General features: G+C 32.7%; 2 protein-coding genes across 2 annotated transcripts in view; one reads left to right on the forward strand and one right to left on the reverse strand.

The window, feature by feature from the left end:
• Positions 1-7262: 7262 nt before the first annotated feature.
• Positions 7263-11157, reverse strand: LOC132556048 (uncharacterized). The gene is made up of 5 exons (XM_060220444.1): positions 11143-11157; positions 10838-10922; positions 10510-10571; positions 9082-9343; positions 7263-7876 (listed from the first exon to the last, which is right to left on the reverse strand). Exons 1-5 carry the CDS (start codon positions 11155-11157, stop codon positions 7263-7265), a joined length of 1038 nt encoding a protein of 345 aa, XP_060076427.1.
• A 7857-nt stretch (positions 11158-19014) lies between these two features.
• The window catches only part of LOC132556058 (calmodulin-regulated spectrin-associated protein 1-like), a 54816-nt gene continuing 52832 nt past the window's right edge, over positions 19015-20998 (forward strand). Inside the window, exon 1 of the mRNA XM_060220453.1 lies at positions 19015-19101. Within this exon, the coding sequence (XP_060076436.1) occupies positions 19015-19101 (87 nt within the window). The remainder of the gene's footprint in view (positions 19102-20998) is intronic.

Below are 20998 nucleotides of genomic sequence, written 5' to 3' on the forward strand. Positions count from 1 at the left end.
CACTGGCCACACAGAAATATGGTGTTATCGTTGGAATTCGTATCTCTTATCAGGAATGAAAATGGTGTGTTATTTATCTTCACATAATTTGTTCTTCCTTTTTGTAAATGAGTACTTCAGTTTAAATTTTGTTTGATATAAATTGATCAGTATGTAATCACAACAAACGCCACATACAAAAGGAAAGTAAAACAAACATCTAAGACACTTCTGTATAATTTTCCCTTTAATATACTACCGATATTTTCCGTGTTAACACTAACAGATCCATCACACAAGACATACCAATTATGGTCGTACACTTGGTTTTTGTATGCCTATTGGGCGTAAACCGAAGCAAAGCTGAAGTATTCGAAGGTATATGAACAAAAGAAAGATTTTCACTGAGATTCTTGAAAAAAGTACTAGAAGAATAAGACCAGATGTTCCAGAAAAAAAAGCGCCTACTGCTACATCGACGACATGTAGGGAAGTCGCTGTCCAACAAGGGAAAGATGTAATACATCTTGGTAAAATCCTGTATCTGGTGCTTATTTCACACTTTTTAATTTTAATTTTAGAATCTCTTATTGATGATTTCAGTTTTTGACACCAAATGACATAAGTTGCTTGAGGCGAAGATTTTAAAACACACAAATGAATAGCTCATTTCAATTCATGTTTAGAATGAGGCACAGTAGAAATGAATTAAACTATAATACAGTTGTTACGTCCATGATGCTAAGTGCCTAAACTAGAAGGCGACTGAGGAAGGTCCAAACTAATCGTATTAAATATTCAAAAACCCGATAGAAAGGGTGTTTATCCATATCTATAACTGTTATGTCTGTGGTATTTGACCTGAGGCCAGATAGAGATGTGTTGCGTTCTCCGAGTTATCGTTCTTCGTTCAGTTCATTCCAATTTTAACGCCGTATACAAGGTTATTTGTTCTACTTGGTCCGAGTTTCATCTAGCCCTTAACCAGATGTTAGACATTTTGATGACCCTAGGTATGTCAGAATGTCTGACGCCTTGTGTAGGAGTCTGATGTCATGCTTTCTCTAAATAAATGACACATAATTCATGACTTTATCTTTTAGCAAAAAAAGAACCACAAAACACATGCCAAGTAAAGCCCTATGGTCATATTTATCAACTTCTTTTTACGGATTTTTGAACCCAGCAAATTAAAAAATTAACTTACTTTTCGCAAGTTTTATTTTCTTTCTGTTTATTGACTGACTACTAAGTATGTGGCGTTATTCACTTCTTGTTGAAGAATTATATACAGACGTCTTTCTGAAGTACATAATGTGGATTTAATTGTAGGTTTTAAAACATCCACATGAGAGAGTTCCCCTTGTCCTTCGTTCCTTGTCTAGGAAATAAAATCGACAAAAACTTGCAAATTACAAATCTATTTGCATGTGATTAATGCAAACATTGACAGTAATTTCTGTCCGTCCGTCCGCCCGTTCTTTAAAAATTCTTTCCGTTCCAATTTCTCGCATTTCATACCCATGGCTTCTTGGTGCTTGATGATGTCTTTTCAGTTTTGAGATTTATCAGAACTAAAATGGATAAAATGTGATCCTTTGTAGGAATGAGATGAGGTTGTTTCAATAGTTCTTTCCTAGTTTTGATTTAAAGGTAATCCTTGGTTTTTATCTGTATCTTTGCACTATTGAGACGGTTGTTATAGGTTTTTCTTGTGAAGATCACAACAAATTTTCTGTTACCTACAGATAGTTTAGTCACAGGTTTGTTTTATCTTGAAATACTTTTTTTTAACTTTGACACTGTTTCTAAAGTTCTGGTAGACATACACGTGTATCTAACGAAATCCACATTCTAGGACTGATGTAGATTATTTGTGAAACATTGACAAATGAATACCATTAAGCGTTATAAGGACCGCGATAGTTACGAAGATAGTCACGTGGTCTGTGCTGTACTTCATGGCTATATATATCCTTGACAATGGCACGAGACGGACCCCCCCCCGCCCCCCACTTGATCGGCCAACAAAACTATATCGTAACAAACCTACTTCATTAACCACTTAGACTACTCCTGCTAACACCCCATCTCTCCCGATACTAACCGCACAGTCACAAAATATAGCCATACAAACATCGGAAAGTTACAAGACGAAAGGAACAGCATGGGTTACAGAAAGTATAGACATTGGAAAAGCGGTTAGAGCGTGAAAGGAATGATAGGAAGGAAAAGAATAATTACACTCACATGGGCTAAAACGAAAATCACCACCAACACCATACTAACAACTAACAATTAGCCCACAGTCCGTCGGATGGGACTTAAAGTGGTGGCCCATGTGAGAGTGTCCAACTTGCACGATAAAGACCCCTCTTTGGCTTAGAGTTAAATTAACATTGGGAATATTTATTAAGTAATTTCGACTGGACCTCAAAATTCAATAAACATATCGGACTTTACATAGTATAGAAACCCCTTCATCTCCCTCTCAATCCTGACAACGGTCTTCTTGCTACGTCGTGCTAAATGGTAAGCTAGGTATACCATTAGGAACGGGGGTCGCCTTCTAAATTATAGTTTTTAAATTAGGACAAGTAGCATAGACGGCCCCTCTCTACCTCATCTCCATATCACACTCTTTCCCATCAATTCTACTTTTTCCCTCCTACTCTTTCCCCTGTTTTCGTCCGCTGAAAGACCGAAAGGTCGTAATAGTGGACGTAAAACCCGTTAAAATAAATAAATAAACAAAATAGCACGAGACAGACTTTCTGTATGTTATCTAGAGTGAAATAACCACCAAAAAAGAATGGAAGTATCTCTGGGAGATCGGAATGCTAAAAAGAGAGTCCTAGCTGTTCACGGTCAGGACATAGAATGTGCTGCCCTTCATCGCCATTCCGCCATCATATCGTTTCTGTTCACACAGAAGTTGTGAAATATCTAATTTAGTTAGTTGTGTAATACTTATTGACGGTTCACTTATAATCATCACAGCTTTAGGATTTATCTTAGAGACTTTTAATTAATTTGAAAAAAGAACCTCAACTATTTTCGATTGGAAATTCTAAAAAATATATTGAAAAAATTATGATAAAAGTTTCATCTGTGAATCCTACTAGAGCGATGAAAAATATGAATATATGACCTGTGAAATCAAATAACACCTTGAAAGTTTATAAATGTTTTTGTTTTATTTTTGTGTTGTTTTTGTGTTATTTTTGTTGTTTTTGTGTTATTTTTGTTTTATTTTTGTGTTGTTTTTGTGTTGTTTTTGTTTTATTTTTGTGTTGTTTTTGTGTTATTTTTGTGTTATTTTTGTGTTGTTTTTGTGTTGTTTTTGTGTTATTTTTGTGTTATTTTTGTTTTATTTTTGTGTTATTTTTGTGTTGTTTTTGTGTTATTTTTGTTTTATTTTTGTGTTGTTTTTGTGTTGTTTTTGTGTTGTTTTTGTGTTATTTTTGTTTTATTTTTGTGTTTTTTATGTAGTTTTTGTGTTGTTTTTGTGTTATTTTTGTTTTATTTTTGTGTTTTTTATGTAGTTTTTGTGTTGTTTTTGTGTTATTTTTGTTTTATTTTTGTGTTATTTTTGTTTTATTTTTGTGTTATTTTTATGTAGTTTTTGTGTTGATTTTGTGTTGTTTTTGTTTTATTTTTGTGTTGTTTTGTGTTGTTTTTGTGTTTTTGTGTTGTTTTTGTGTTATTTTTGTGTTGTTTTTGTGTTGTTTTTGTTTTTTTGTTATTTTTTTTTTATTTTTGTGTTGTTTTTTGTTATTTTTGTTTTATTTTTGTGTTGTTTTTGTGTTGTTTTGTTTTATTTTTGTGTTGTTTTTGTGTTATTTTTGTTTTATTTTTGTGTTGTTTTTGTGTTGTTTTTGTGTTGTTTTTGTGTTATTTTTGTGTTGTTTTGTGTTGTTTTTGTGTTATTTTTGTGTTGTTTTTGTGTTGTTTTTGTGTTATTTTTGTGTTGTTTTTGTGTTGTTTTTGTGTTATTTTTGTGTTGTTTTTGTGTTGTTTTTGTGTTGTTTTTGTGTTGTTTTTGTGTTGTTGTTTTTGTGTTATTTTTGTGTTGTTTTTGTGTTGTTTTTTTGTTGTTTTTTGTGTTTTTTTTGTGTTTTTTTGTGTGTTTTTGTGTTTTTGTGTTGTTTTTGTTTTATTTTTGTGTTGTTTTTGTTTTATTTTGTGTTGTTTTTGTGTTATTTTTGTGTTGTTTTTGTGTTATTTTTGTGTTGTTTTTGTGTTGTTTTTGTTTTATTTTTGTGTTTTTTTTATGTAGTTTTTGTGTTGATTTTGTGTTGTTTTTGTTTTATTTTTGTGTTGTTTTTGTTTTATTTTGTGTTGTTTTTGTGTTATTTTTGTGTTGTTTTTGTGTTGTTTTTGTGTTATTTTTGTTTTATTTTTGTGTTGTTTTTGTGTTGTTTTTGTGTTATTTTTGTTTTGTTTTTGTGTTGTTTTTGTGTTGTTTTTGTGTTATTTTTGTGTTGTTTTTGTGTTGTTTTTGTGTTGTTTTTGTTTTATTTTTGTGTTTTTTTATGTAGTTTTTGTGTTGATTTTGTGTTGTTTTTGTTTTATTTTTGTGTTGTTTTTGTTTTATTTTGTGTTGTTTTTGTGTTATTTTTGTGTTGTTTTTGTTTTATTTTTGTGTTGTTTTTGTGTTGTTTTTGTTTTATTTTTGTGTTGTTTTTGTGTTATTTTTGTGTTGTTTTTGTGTTGTTTTTGTGTTATTTTTGTGTTATTTTTGTGTTGATTTTGTGTTGATTTTGTGTTGTTTTTGTTTTATTTTTGTGTTGTTTTTGTGTTGTTTTTGTTTTATTTTTGTGTTGATTTTGTGTTATTTTTGTGTTATTTTTGTGTTGATTTTGTGTTATTTTTGTGTTATTTTTGTGTTGTTTTTGTGTTATTTTTGTGTTATTTTTGTGTTGTTTTTGTGTTGTTTTTGTTTTATTTTTGTGTTGTTTTTGTGTTATTTTTGTTTTATTTTTGTGTTGTTTTTGTGTTGATTTTGTGTTGTTTTTGTTTTATTTTTGTGTTGTTTTTGTGTTGTTTTTGTTTTATTTTTGTGTTGTTTTTGTGTTATTTTTGTTTTATTTTTGTGTTGTTTTTGTGTTGTTTTTGTTTTATTTTTGTGTTGATTTTGTGTTATTTTTGTGTTATTTTTGTGTTGTTTTTGTGTTGTTTTTGTTTTATTTTTGTGTTGTTTTTGTGTTGTTTTTGTTTTATTTTTGTGTTGTTTTTGTGTTATTTTTGTTTTATTTTTGTGTTGTTTTTGTGTTGTTTTTGTTTTATTTTTGTGTTGTTTTTGTGTTATTTTTGTGTTGATTTTGTGTTGTTTTTGTGTTATTTTTGTGTTGTTTTTGTGTTGTTTTTGTTTTATTTTTGTGTTGTTTTTTATGTTATTTTTGTTTTATTTTTGTGTTGTTTTTGTGTTGTTTTTGTGTTATTTTTGTGTTGTTTTTGTTTGTTTTTGTTTTATTTTTGTGTTGTTTTTGTGTTATTTTTGTTTTATTTTTGTGTTGTTTTTGTGTTGTTTTTGTTTTATTTTTGTGTTGTTTTTGTGTTATTTTTGTGTTATTTTTGTGTTGATTTTGTGTTGTTTTTGTTTTATTTTTGTGTTGTTTTTGTGCTGTTTTTGTTTTATTTTTGTGTTGTTTTTGTGCTGTTTTTGTGTTGTTTTTGTGTTGTTTTTGTGTTGTTTTTGTGTTGTTTTTGTTTTATTTTTGTGTTGTTTTTGTGTTATTTTTGTTTTATTTTTGTGTTGTTTTTGTGTTGATTTTGTGTTGTTTTTTTTTTATTTTTGTGTTGTTTTTTTGTTGTTTTTTTTTTATTTTTTTGTTGTTTTTGTTTTATTTTTGTTTTATTTTTGTGTTGTTTTTTGTTGTTTTTGTTGTGTTGTTTTTGTGTTGTTTTTGTTTTATTTTTGTGTTGTTTTTGTGTTATTTTTGTTTTATTTTTGTGTTGTTTTTGTGTTGTTTTTGTTTTATTTTTGTGTTGTTTTTGTGTTATTTTTGTGTTATTTTTGTGTTGATTTTGTGTTGTTTTTGTTTTATTTTTGTGTTGTTTTTGTGTTGTTTTTGTTTTATTTTTGTGTTGATTTTGTGTTATTTTTGTGTTATTTTTGTGTTGTTTTTGTGTTATTTTTGTTTTATTTTTGTGTTGTTTTTGTGTTGTTTTTGTTTTATTTTTGTTTTTGTTTATTTTTGTGTTGTTTTTGTTTTATTTTTTTTTTTTTTTTGTGTTATTTTTTTTTTATTTTTTTGTTGTTTTTTTGTTTTTTTTTGTTTTATTTTTGTGTTGTTTTTGTGTTGTTTTTGTTTTATTTTTGTGTTGTTTTTGTGTTATTTTTGTGTTATTTTTGTGTTGATTTTGTGGTGATTTTGTGTTGTTTTTGTTTTATTTTTGTGTTGTTTTTGTGTTGTTTTTGTTTTATTTTTGTGTTGATTTTGTGTTATTTTTTTGTTATTTTTGTGTTGTTTTTGTTTTATTTTTGTGTTGTTTTTGTGTTGTTTTTGTTTTATTTTTGTGTTGTTTTTGTGTTATTTTTGTTTTATTTTTGTGTTGTTTTTGTGTTATTTTTGTTTTGTTTTTGTGTTGTTTTTGTGTTGTTTTTGTTTTATTTTTGTGTTGTTTTTGTGTTATTTTTGTGTTATTTTTGTGTTGATTTTGTGTTGATTTTGTGTTGTTTTTGTTTTATTTTTGTGTTGTTTTTGTGTTGTTTTTGTTTTATTTTTGTGTTGATTTTGTGTTATTTTTGTGTTATTTTTGTGTTGTTTTTGTTTTATTTTTGTGTTGTTTTTGTGTTGTTTTTGTTTTATTTTTGTGTTGTTTTTGTGTTTATCTTGATCTTGGCTGAACGTTGTAATGTGCTCTTTGCACTATTTTACTACTACATGTACATAATATATAATTTTACATGGTTTATTCCAAATGTTTAAATATGGAATTCTGCAGAACTGCAATTTTCGTTTAAGATTTTCTGACTGTAGATTAGCTAGACTTATCTCAGTCAAATTTATTTCTGGTTCTTTACTATTCTTTTCAGTTATAACGCGCGTTATCTGAGGCGACGTGCGAAGCGTTGATGTGACGTTGATCAGCATGGCGCCAAAATGACGTTAGCTTATTATCCTCTGTTGTCCAGACCGCATCTATACTCCTGAGATAAAATCCAGATTAGCAGCGAGTTAATAGGAGGCCTTCATGAAAAATGTAAATTTCACGAATCTTGAAATATACATCTAACCTTTGTGGATACTGTCATGTTCACCACACCATAGTCATTCTTATTTGTTTCTTTTTGCGCCAATTTTCTGAACAGGTGCTACTGTGCAGATGGAATCATACTGTCCACAAATAAGGTGTCCGTTAACTGCAGACTTCAGACAGCTGAAGCAGAAAACATGATGACATTTTGTACACGTCATGGTCTTACATCCACTCTCGTGTTCTATAAATAGTTCACATTTCGGACAGGCTCGAACTTGGGGTACACCCCGTATATCGCTATATTGCATTGTTACCCGTTGACAGTTATCTAACACGTCCTGGGTATGCTTGTGTTGACAATTATGAGGATGCACCCCAGGTCTATAACACTCCCAACAAAAGCTGTACGATGTCCTGCCATTTTCCTTACATACCTGACACGCCACATACTTGTTATTGGTATCGATTCTCGTACAAAAGCTTCTACACTGTGGACATTCACGAATATCATTAGATTCGGCGATGAAGACGTCGGACATTTTCCTGGTGAAAAACACAGATTCATCTTCGGACATATCAGCTTTACAAGCGATTTCTGCAAAGTCCCATATGGTACTGCATTCCATACATTTAAACCCAAGATCGTTACTGTTGAGTTTGGTCAAGCAGTATCTGTAGATGTTCTCCGGGGCTGAAATCGAATTTAGAGAGTACAGTGATTAGAAAATAACATGTTTCTGTTCGTAACAAGAGGTCCATGGGCCTTAACGGTCATCTGACTAAAAAACAAAACAAAACACAACAAAACAAAACAAAAAACCAAAAAAAAAGCAAAAACAAAAAAAGTTTCAACAGGTAGAAAAGCTAATTTCTTTTCAACTTTGAATGAAATTTTATTAAGAAGCTGTTTTCAATGATACTAATGGTAGTTTGGTGAGGAATAGTTAACTGTAACAAGTGCTACCTATTTTTGACGAGTGAAACTTGAGAAGAAGTTTGAAGTAAGTGTTGCACAGTAAATCATGATTGCGCAGTCATGTTACAGAAAGGCCTCCCTGGCTTCCGTATCGAAGTTTTGACAAGATCGAAAAATAACAACACTTGGAAGGCTACCTTTCCTTATTAATCACACAGATTTTTAGCTCAATGGCACCAGTGGAAGTGGAGAAGAAGTTTTTTTTTTCAAGATGGCGGCAATGGCGACCATCTTTGATTTCAATTATACCCGAAAAATAACAACACTTGGTCAGGACCATCTCAAGATCATTCCAATACATTGCTGTTAAAATACGTGTGTGGAGGGAGATTAGAATGAACTTGAAGAACAAGTAGATTTAAGACTTGGCACTTTCAATTTTTAATCACGGCTTAACTGCATAATTTGCATAGGCATTATTGTATGACGTCATATCAAAGACGAATATGTGACGTCATAATTTAATGGAAGATGATTATTCTATTAAACAATTCTGTTTAGTTTTGGACTGAAAATTTGGATAAATAGAATTTCTTTTTCTTTAAATGAGATTTTCTGAATATCTATGTTTTATTTACCAATGGCCAAGTGCTCGCTCAATTTTACCTTCCTATACTCTGGAGATTGGATGTTTATTTATCTAAGTCCGTGTTGAAACTTTCAGCAACCCGTAATATTTGAGAAAATTCCTTTGGTATGATCAGATCTTGTGGTACATGTTATACGATAACAATAGTTGATAACAACCAGAGACATTTTGATATTTAATTCTGTCGCAGTGCGTTCAGATAAATGCATATTCCACTTTTTATCAATATTTTTTTCGCTGCTATTTTTTAAAAATAAAGTAGTTCATTGTGTACGTGGAAGAGTGTACTTGTACAACAATCCGATCCATGGCGAGTTTTTTGTTAACATACTTGCTGCATGGCCACAAGACATTTCGATACGGTCCCCGTCCGCCATGTCACCTTCGAACATATCTTCCTTGCGCGTTCTCTTCTCCTTCGGAACACGTCGGGACTCCCTGTGGATCATTACTTCCACGATATCATCGGTTACTGAATCAGAGAGTTCGGTTTCCAATATCGTTGCTTTGTCGATGACGTCTATGTTGTCGGTGCATTCCCCAAGGGATTTGGCGACAGCCATCTTAACCTCGTGAACTGTGTTTGGTCGTTCCTGTGACACGAAAACGTAGTTTTTGATTTAGTCATATCTCTGAAAACTTTTCAGACCGTGTATAGAATAAACAAAATGGAGGCCATAAGACATTTAAAGCTGCCGCCTGTGGGAATGGCATGTATTTTTTGTTTAGGTTATGTCTGTGATTAGAGGGCATATATTTTACTATTTAAGATAAGTATTCTTTTGTGTGTTTTTAATAGATGTAGAGAAAAATTGTCCCAGGCATTGTCGTCCAACCCTCTTCAGTTATCAGCGTTCAGACGTTCTGTCGACTTGGGATAGCTCACCTAGATCAATTGCGATTTTGAGCAAATTCTTTAACATCCTTTTCCTTCTTTAGGAATTCAATTTTATGTGTGGCCGGGTGGCGCAGTGGTAATGCTTTCGCCAAGCCGTCCAGGGTTCGATTCCCGGAATGGATGTGAAAAACCGTGTACTCCGGTTTCCACCCAGTAAGACCCCTCTCGCGCGTCCATTCGGGTTAACAAGAGCGATTAAAAAACTTGCTTCGGAATAGTTGTAAAACGAATAAAGTTTATCATTATTTTTGGGAATTCAAGGATTCTTTCCCGATTTCCTGTGAAGCATCCATGGATGATGGAGAATAAACAAACGATGGATCTCGTCCCTCTGGAGCGGGAGGGGCGAGATCTAAGAGGGAGAAATGGACGAAAGTCTTTGAAATCCTTTTGCTTCTGTAAACATGCCAGGCTCCCTGGGGCGGGACCCAATAGGGGAAATAGATAAAAAACATCTTTACCAATCCTCCATCTTAGCCTTCAATCTGTCCCGATTTTGTCTGAAGCATATCTGGTTGAAAGGAACCCAATTTTGTATCAACCAGAAGTCTGACATCAGATGTGTAATGCCAAAAGGCAAAATGTGAGTTCTTAAAAATCCTTCCGTTCAAGGATATTGTCCAAGTTTGAAACATTTTTTTAATGAACGATGGACCAAACTCTGTTTAATCACAAGTCGAGTGACGTAATAGCTGAATTATCCATGTGAACAGTATACGTTAGGATATCAGACTGAACCAGACTAATCTATCACAACGCTGACACGCCCACTTCCATTCAATATTTACCGCGTTACAATAAGTAATAGAAATATTAAACATCATTTCATCTAAAAATAGATTAAGATTGTAGTGTACCTACCTCTAACATTACTGTAGCACTGGATCTACTTGAAACTCTTCGATATGTAAATATGATGTCATCTGGAATGTAATAATCAATTCAAAAGAACACTCATGGCTAGCGTTTTCACATTCAAGGGAGACAATTATCAGAAGAAAGACAAAAAAATATAAATCTTGATGATGAGATATGAGATATAGAATTAAAATGAATACTCTATATGTAAAATCTCGAAATGGAAGGGAAAGCTTTCTTATATGTAATATAATAATGTATCACATAAATGTTATAATTATTTGTCAGATCTGAATGATTCTCAAAATAATATCTTTCTGCTTCAACAAACTCTTTTCCCTGAAACTTGCGCCTTGTGAAGTACAATCCTGGTCTTGGGATCCCTCATTCATACGAAATAACTTCCTTATCATCCACTGAAAATAGAAAGAATATTACGGAAATCAGCGCAATTTCACATCCGCCCGAAAATTCGTGGTTATTGTAATTATCTACGATTAGTCAATTAGTGACTTTGTAAATTAATTACTTTTTGGAAATAATATTGTTCATCTAGATCTCCCAGAGTTACTTCCCTTTTTCTATTCAACTATGGATTTTTTGGTATTTATTATGATTGACAATGTATATACTTACAGCCTCAATGTCCATATAAGATAAAATTGAAATCAGAATTAAAATATGAAAAATAGTAATCAATAGTTCATTAGTGCATTTACAGTAGAAACGTTGCCACGTAGTCACGTACTGGGGTAACTCGTCAACTTATCAATTAATAACAAAGAGTTTTCATCCACCTTATGGTCCTCTTGTCCTACCCTTCGAAATCGAAAATGTTTTGATGTATATATTTTTCACGACTTTAAAAGATCTTCATGGTAAAGCTGAATTTCTGTAAAGACGCTGCTGGTATGTAGGCTATGCAACCCAAGTAAGAATTTTGTGCCCCTCTTTGTACATTCTCAATAATGTTTATCTCTTTGGTCTTTGTTTGATTCCACACGCGTATTTCAAGCATGATTAACGCCGATTAAATATATGAAGCTGGAACATCAACTCATCAGGATAAACAAAAGTTACACGTATCAGTCATGTGATGCCGTGTGCCTTATACACGTATCAATCATGTGATGCCGTGTGCCTTATACACGTATCAATCATGTGATGCCGTGTGCCTTATACACGTATCAATCATGTGATGCCGTGTCCCTTATACACGTATCAATCATGTGATGACGTGTGCCTTATACACGTATCAATCATGTGATGACGTGTGCCTTATACAAGTATCATGTGATGCCGTGTGCCTTATACACGTATCAGTCATGTGATGCCGTGTGCCTTATACACGTATCAATCATGTGATGCCGTGTGCCTTATACACGTATCAGTCATGTGATGCCGTGTGCCTTATACACGTATCAGTCATGTGATGCCGTATGCCTTATACACGTATCAGTCATGTGATGCCGTGTGCCTTATACACGTATCAGTCATGTGATGCCGTGTGCCTTATACACGTATCAGTCATGTGATGCCGTGTGCCTTATACACGTATCAATCATGTGATGCCGTGTGCCTTATACACGTATCAATCATGTGATGCTGTGTGCCTTATTCACGATTTGATAGATAAGGATACTGATAGTTCGAGTCACTGCTGTAAACTTTGAATAGATTGGTTGACAAAACAATGAATGGTACTTAAGTAGCCACTTTGTTGACAAATGTTGCAGTTTATTCAGATTCAGTGATGGTTTACACCCAGATCCAGAAGGGTACTCACTAAAAATAAGTTGTTATTCTATCAGTAAAGCGAACGTTCTGTAAGCGAGCTATGACAAATACAAACTGCAAATAGCTTGTGAAAAATTTAGTCATCATAATTAATCCCCGCTTATTGTATCATATGTTGAAAAAGTTAAGGAACTGTACACAGCATGCCTACTAATAATCTGTTTGAAAATCCGTAAACTAAAAATATATTACATGTTATAGAATGCATCATATGGCCACCAAGCCTTTGTATTATGGACTTGACGGAGAGGCCTTAGTCGTGCTGGCCTTTAAATGCAAATTGTCAAAAATATATATTCTGGACGGCTTATCAACACAGTCCTTCAACTTAGGTTTTCAATAGATAAAGAAATGATACGCGTGGTGTTTTTTTATCAAGAGAACTCTCGATATGTCAACAAATAAAGGGGCGTAACTGTCGAGTCATTGGTTCTCAAAATCGAAAACAAAAGTTAATTTTCCAACGTAATGAATAGTGACGATAACATATTTACATGCTAAGGTTTATCGACAGACAAATCCGATGGACGGTTCTTCCAACATGAAATTGATGCTTTAAGGAAACAAATGGGAATGCATGCTTCCGTTATTCCGAACTGTCTACGGGTTTTCCAAAGGTGACACCTTCAAATCTAAAGAGTGTCTAACACCACTTTTATAAATCTAAAAACTCTAAATAGACAAAGATAGTTTACTACGTATATTGCACGTGTGTCGGCCTGCGCGTGTTTTGATTTACACACTCACCATATCTGTATGTTTCCTGGTAGATCCTATATCTCTATATTTTGAGCCACCTATAATCCTTGTGATCGTAGATCTATACACAGTCAAGTGACGTCACTTGATTCAAGATAACACTAACTCTGAATACAGAGACGGTCAGTTATTATTATGAATTGTCATGGTGTTTTTTTATTTTGATTTAAACATAGTTTATTTGTTGTATAACAAAAAGGATTTGGCACAAGTTATCACAACAAATTAAAAACGCCTTCTCCGAAAGATTTCAATATACAAGTTTCATGACAACAATAACAATTTTTAAACATATATATATAGATAACCGAATAAAGAAAGATGGGGTGGGGGTGGGGGTTTGGGGTGGGTTGGGGGGGGGGCTGGGGGGGGGGGAGAATGGAGTAGGAAATATAAAATAAACATGCTACTAATCTCAATCTTAACATCTTTTACTATTTTTAATGTATGTTTGAACCAGAGACATATATAACATACGCCTCTGTTTGAACTAAAAGAAAAATATTTTCATTGCCTTTTCAGACAGGTTTGAGGAACCAGAAAGAATAACAACAGTAGAAACATTGCAGTAAGGTGAGATACCATCTATCATAACTTGTCTTTGTTGTGTATACAGTATACAATCACACAAGTAATGCATTACTTTTACACACCCATTGACACATGTTGGATCGCTCACACCATTTACTCTATACAAATCATACTTTAAACTACAACATGAATGACGCCATCGCGTGTGTAAAATACTTAGAGAACGATTTCAAACATGAAAAAAAAACTTTTTAACATGTCATTTTGGCTGCGATGAATAAGAAACTTACAACTGTTTACGAATGGCGGTTCTCTGACACTGTTTGGTAAATCATTCCAAAGGCTTATATAAGAGAGGAAAAAGATTGAAATGAACTAGACAGTCGGAAGTTGGGAATGGTGTAATTTTCAGTATTTCTTACTTGAAATATATTTCGTTCGTGTACTGTAGGAGGAAGCATGTTAGCTAGATAAGGTGTTAGCTTATTGTGGATTTAATACATGAGAGAAAGTTTCTTAAGTTTTATTCTGTCAGATAGAGGCTCAAGTTGGGATTGTAGATATAGCGATTGTTTACTAGAAAATGATGGCAGACCAGTTATGATTCTAATTGCTTCCAGCTGAGCTTCCTCAAGTTTGAAATTTTACATCTGCCAGAGAACAGCCATCCCAAACTTCACAAGCAAATTCCAATTAAGGTAAAACAAATACTTTATATATTTTCAACAAAGATTTCGAGGTCAATAAAAACTCGAACTTTCGAAGTACCCTTTTCGTGCACGATTTGTGATGTAATGACCATTTTGCACTAAATACTATACTATTGACGGAACTCCAGATTTTTAAATGTCGATCATTTTATGTATAAACAAAACATCATCTCTCAATTATGTAAAAGGTTTTGTTGTGTACTGTCTACATCACATTTTAAGTTATTCTGTTGTCAGTGTGATATCGATAAGATATCACCCCTTACATAAATTTTGCTCTGACCACACGTTTGAAATAACTCCTATTGGTGCTAGTGTTGTGATTGGATGAAACGGTTCCTATCGTTTGAATTCATGACTGTGAAGTAATAATTCTACGGCGTCATACATGCCGCCATGCTTTGTGAATGATCATGACAAAAGTTGCGGAACAGAAAAAATGTTGCTCTCACGAATGCTTCCGTATTTATGTGATTTCGCGAGAGGTGTCTTAAAAATCCACATACAAGATATCTATACTTATCAGAAAGGCTTTGGTCATACCTTAAATGATTATTACTGAATATGATCTCATGAATATGACGTCATAATATTAAATGACGTAACACACTTTATGACATCACGTTAGAACATATTCTTTAAGAATGATTTGTGTAATATTTCCCACAACCATTGCTCGAGTGATACAAATAATTGAAATATAATAATACATAAAAAAAATCAGAACCTGAATTAGCTTACAGTATTTCTATCTGTTTCGTTAACCCTACATAAAAATTCTCGTAAGGTCAAATACATCTATCCTAAATAACCTATAGGTCTGGTTAAACAATATAGGCTTTCGAAATTACAAGGAAAGACCAAAGGAATTATCTACTCCCGTACTTCTGAAATAGTGTTATGGTTTATGTTTCTAACCAAATTAAAGCAACTAGAAGATGCGATATTGAATTCGTGGATGGTGAATTAATATGGCTTCAATTGGAATTGCCGTCGAGTTGTATTTTCCTGTGTACTATCTATAGACCACCTAATGCGGCAAATTCCTTTTGGGATCATATGCATGCCTCTATTGAAAAAAAATAGATATTACATCGAACATAATCATTGTTGGAGATGTTAACGTTGATTTAATTACAATGACACAGTATCATAGACTCTCTGAAATTCTTAATAATTTTGATTTAAAAAACATTATTACCCAACCTACTAGAATAGGAAACACACGAGCTACTCTTCTAGATCCAATCATACTATCTGAATCAATTAATGTATAGAATCATCAGTATTGCCTATTACTAGAGACATTAGTGATCATGAAGCATGTTTAGCATCTATTGAGGTAAATTTCAAATAAACAAAGTCTTATAAGCGTCAGGTTTGGTGTTATAAACATACTGACTTTACTAAACTAAATAGATTAATAGAAAACTTTTCCTGGGAAGATATGATTCTTGAATCTAGGGATATTGAGGAAGCTTGTTTAAATTTTACTGATCAATTTATATCCTTTGCAAAAGATAGTATTCCATCTAAACTTGTCACTATACAACCCAACGACAAATCGTGGATGAATTCGGAGTTGCGTAAAAACATCAGAATCCGCAATAGACTACATAAAAAAGCTAGGTTAACCAAACGTGAGAATGACATATTGAATTTTAAAAGAGCGAGAAATCGAGTAAATAACATGAAAAAACACGCCCGTGAAAACTTTTATGGAAATTTAGATGACGTCATTGACAGTTTTATTAAATCCGACACCAAATCATATTGGAAATTACTCAGAAATTTAATTTAATCAAAGAATGCAACCAATGAGATACCTCCTCTTATAGATCCACATCATGACTGGTAATATAAAACATAACGATACAGATAAAGCGGAACTACTAAATAATTATTTCATTTCAATTAGTCAGTTAGACGACTCTGAAGTTCAGGTACCAAACCTAGCCCCTAAAACAATTTCAAATTTTAGCAACTTAATTATTGATACAGATGAAGTAATCGATGTTCTCAAAATATTGAAATTAGGTAAAGCATCTGATGTAGACGGGATCAGTCATCATATGTTACGTTATACAGCTCACACTGTGTGTAGACCTATAACACTATTATACAATATGTCTCTCACACAGTGTGTTTATCCTAATTTGTGGAAAAAGGCAAAAGTTATGCCTCTTTATAAAAAAGAAGAAAAACATTCGCCATCTAATTATAGACCGATAGCATTGTTATCCACGGTTGGTAAGGTTTTTGAAAGAGTGGTTTTTAAGCATATTTATAATTATTTTTTAACAAATTCGTTATTTTATTCAAGGCAATCTGGTTTTATGCCTACTCACTCTACCGTTCACCAGCTCATTGAAATCTACCACAACATTTGTCTCAATCTTGAGGAAAAGAAACACATATGCATCGTTTTTTGTGATATTTCAAAAGCATTTGACAGAGTTTGGCACAAGGGTCTAGTATCAAAACTTAAATCTTATGGTATATCAGGAAACATTCTGAACTGGTTAATACATTATTTAAAATCAAGACAACAAAGCCTTTGTAGGTGAACATTTTTCTAATTACCAAACAATTAAAGCTGGAGTTCCCCAAGGTTCAATTTTAGGGCGTCTTTTGTTCCTAATTTACATCAATGATATAACTGATGAATTATTAAGCGTATCACGTTTGTTTGCCGACGATACTTCATTGACTTATGGCTCTTCCTCTATACTAGAAATAGAACGAATTTTAAATTTTGATATGCAGCGTATAAAAGATTGGTCCAAAAAACGGTTGGTAACATTTAATCCTATTAAAACTAATGTCATTTTTATCTCAAACACGTTACGAAACAATGCCATTCATTTACAATTCGGTGAAACAAGATTAAATATGTCAGAAAGCCACAGGCACTTAGGAGTTTTATTGAGTGCAAATGCAGTGGGGGAATAATGTTGACTTTATATATCAGTCAGTATTAAAAAAGATCAATGCCTTAAGGCAATTAAAATTTTTAGTAAATAGAAAAACTCTATCTAAAATTTATACCTCATTTATACTGCCAGTTCTTGAATACTCTTGTGAAGTTTGGAGTGGTTGTTCTAAATTTCATTCTGATTTACTAGAAAAATTACAGTTAGAAGCAGCGAGAATTGTGACCGGTCTACCAAGTTACGTTACTAGGCAAGCATTATATTTCGAAACGGGGTGGGAATCATTAGAAAACAGACGAAATAGAAGAAATTTGATTTTGTTTTACAAGATCCATAATAATCTAACACCTTCTTATTTACACGATCTTTTACAAACAGTTAACAGTAATTTAAACAGGTATGAATTAAGAAATAACAATGATTATGTATTACCGAATTATAGACTAACCAATCCCTGACTGTCTTTCTTGTCTAACACTATTAAACTCTGGAATAATCTTTCCGATGAAACAAGAAATCTACCAACTGTGTCTAAATTTAGAAAAGCTATCAGTTCAAGACAAAACAAATCTACTATTTTTTTAATTACGGACCACGTCGTTTAAATATAATTCATACTAAATTAAGATATAACTGCTGTGCGTTAAATAACGATTTGTACCGTATAAACTTAGTAGAATCATCATCATGTTCTTGTGGTCATTTTTGTGAAGATGCATATCATTACTTTTTTGAATGTCCTAATTATACTATTTTGAGAGCAAACATGTTTGTAAATTTGCGTCCGTATTACCCAATTAATCTCGAAACTCTTTTGTCTGGAAAATCTGAACTCGCCGTTACTGAAAACGAAGACATTTTTCACATCGTACAAACATACATGCGGGCCAGCAACAGATTCTCACTTCACTCTGTGAATTGGCGATCTTGCCCTCTTCTCCCTTCTGTATCTCTAATAACTACTTGTAACTATATTTATTTTTAATATTGAATGTTATTAATTAATTACGAGGAATGCTTGCCTGGCACTTTAGTTAAGCTTAATTGAAAGCCTTGAAGAGAACGAGATGGCCTATAGGAATGGTGTTTTAATGAACTGTGTAAGAAGGAATGATGTGTTGTGCAGTTATAGCGCCAGACATGAGCGTTGACTACGTCCGATTGTTAATTCAATTTCTTCTCTTCCTCTCCTATCTTTTCTTTCCTTACTTTTTCCCTACTACATTCTACATTTAAAAATGATTTGTAACTGTACATAGCTGTTATCACATTCATTGTATATATTATTGTGGAGAGGGCTCTTATAAGTTGTGATAACTTGTGCCCAATCCATTTGCTTTCGGCAATAAAATATGTTTAAACTGACTTTTGAAATAGTATCACAACTCCAGAGAAAGCATTTCTTAGATGCTGATTTTGTCAGTAAAACGTCAGTGTGAGACAGATTATTGATTACGGAAGTCATCGTGCACGTCTAAACGCATGCGCAACTAAACGGAATATGTCAGATGAGAAACATGCAGCCGAGTCAGGAAAATGACTGACAAAGGTTTTATTGCTTTAAAAGAAAGACATAATTGGTAAACACAGACGATAAAATTGTATTATAACAACATGTCGTCTTAATAATGCAGCATTGCTGACATGTGCTGTTTCGGAACAGTACATACAGGGAAGGAGTGATGTTTGTCATCTCGTCTCCGAATCTCATAAACATAATTTCTCATCGACATCAAAACGGACTTTTTTAATTAGTCTGTTCCAAACATCTTGTCATCATGGAGTCAGAGTCTGTTGACAGCTCCGGAGGAACAGACAATGGTGTTATTGAGATCATACCGATGGATGAATACGACTCTCACAAGGTAAACACATGAGTCACACTCACAAATTATAAATACCAAACGCCTTATTTTGGCACTCTCGGTTAGCTTAACTTAGTTAGTAACAAAACCAGGCCCAGAATTTGTATATTTAAAAGTTCAACGTCAGTTTTCACTTGATTGACGTATTTCAATTAAGATTGTGTCATATACTAATCGCTCAACCTATTTATATGAAGCCGAGATTACATAATTAGTAGCGACGGGTGTGACAATATCACTGCTACTGTGCACTACACATGTAATGTGCAGTATGTCTTTTGTTGGAGGAATGTGTATACAGTACATTGTCTGATTCAAAGACATGGTTAAATATTTCGAGTGATATTGAAAGATTGTGAATAAAGAGTACTGAAAATGTTTTCTCTGATGCAATGCTTTTGTTCAAGAGAGTATTAACTTGTTTATGTCTGAATGACAATAATTGCAATGCAAGTAAGACCAGCTCATTTTGGCAGATGAGAAGTCTGGTATGGCCAGATCACCCAAGTGATTACATATTTGCAATTTGCAAGCTGATCAGTCTGTTGTGATACACACTTGAAATTTTACAATGTCAATTCCTCTACCTAGGGTGTTTTTTCATGCTGCAATTCTACCCAGTGAACATTTGTGACTTGCATTCAGGTTTCTCTTAACATTTTACCTTGCATATGTATCAACTGAACTAGACGAGTGGTACCAGATCATAAAGAAACACTATAGTAAAATACTACCTGTAATATATCACTCGGCTGAAGTAATTGGTTTGAATCCTAGTGGAAGAATTGAAATAAATGATAAACTGTTACCATAACAATGCAGAGAACCTGAAGGTGGAATGTAAAGTACTTGGTTGTCAAATCATTTATGATAATGTATATTGTGTTGGTATGTCTTCCCATGAGGATGGAAATTTCTTTTGTTAGACACTTTCTACACAAATATGCCAAAAAAAGACCAAGCTTTTGTATTTTCTCTTAAATAATTGAGCAGATGATATGACTACTGATGACCAAATAGAAATATAACTGTTGACGACTGGAGTCGTGGTATATTTCTAACATATATAACATATGGGTGGTTAGGTGTACATGTTACATTTTCTGTAAGTATAAGACGACAAGATATTGAAATATGATTTGATACGAAAATAAAACTTGTATGTGATAAATTTCAGTAAGACATCTCTTTAGTCTGATATACTAATCTGGGACGATAACATCTTTACATGATTTACTTGTTTGTGGCCAATTACAAATGTGGAAGTTGCGCACCGTTTTAATTTGAATAGTGTTTTCAACTATTGATAAAAATTCATCTATATGTATACATATAGAGAGATACTTTTTCTACAGTCATTTGGAAAAAACCAAACATGGTTTAATCATGTAATTCCCTTCATCAAAATGTTATGATGAAGTGGCTTTTGTCATTATGTTGGTATGAATTTTTCATAAGAAACACCAAACTACATTTTGTATGAACATTGCAATGAGGCAAACTATTCCAACATCACTAAATTGTTTCTTTGTTACAACATTTATATTCCACAATTTCTTTATCCTGTAGACTTGTTTATGTTTAAGTTTTGCTCATTGCATGCGAAATCATCATCCTTATTTGCAACATTTTGAAGACTTATGCTGAAAAGTCTGTTTCTCTTGTCTTGACTATGAATAAGGTTTCTTAATGCTTAACATCATAAGTTTTATGTGTGATTACAGTAATGTGATGAGAAAAGTATCTGGTATCTTTTATATGTTGTCAAGTATAATGGTTTACATGTACACTGTACTAAAAGTTAAGATTGCTCCACTCTTACAGCAGTCAAGGAATTGTAATAATAATAATAATAATATCTTTTATTTAGACAGGGTGACATATTTAGATAAAATCT

Source organism: Ylistrum balloti, unplaced genomic scaffold (genome assembly GCF_031769215.1).
Source record: "Ylistrum balloti isolate Yb309-2 unplaced genomic scaffold, AGI_CSIRO_Ybal_v1 Utg369648, whole genome shotgun sequence".
Lineage (NCBI taxonomy): Eukaryota > Metazoa > Mollusca > Bivalvia > Pectinida > Pectinidae > Ylistrum > Ylistrum balloti.

What these genes read in the sequence shown, in the direction of transcription:
- LOC132556048 (XM_060220444.1), bottom strand. An exon ending in CGCAAGTTTCAGGGAAAAGA is followed by an intron (nt 10,572 to 10,837) that starts GTTTGTTGAAGC and finishes ATTACATTCCAG; the next exon opens with ATGACATCATATTTACATAT. An exon ending in GTCTTGTGGCCATGCAGCAA is followed by an intron (nt 7,877 to 9,081) that starts GTATGTTAACAA and finishes ATTCGATTTCAG; the next exon opens with CCCCGGAGAACATCTACAGA.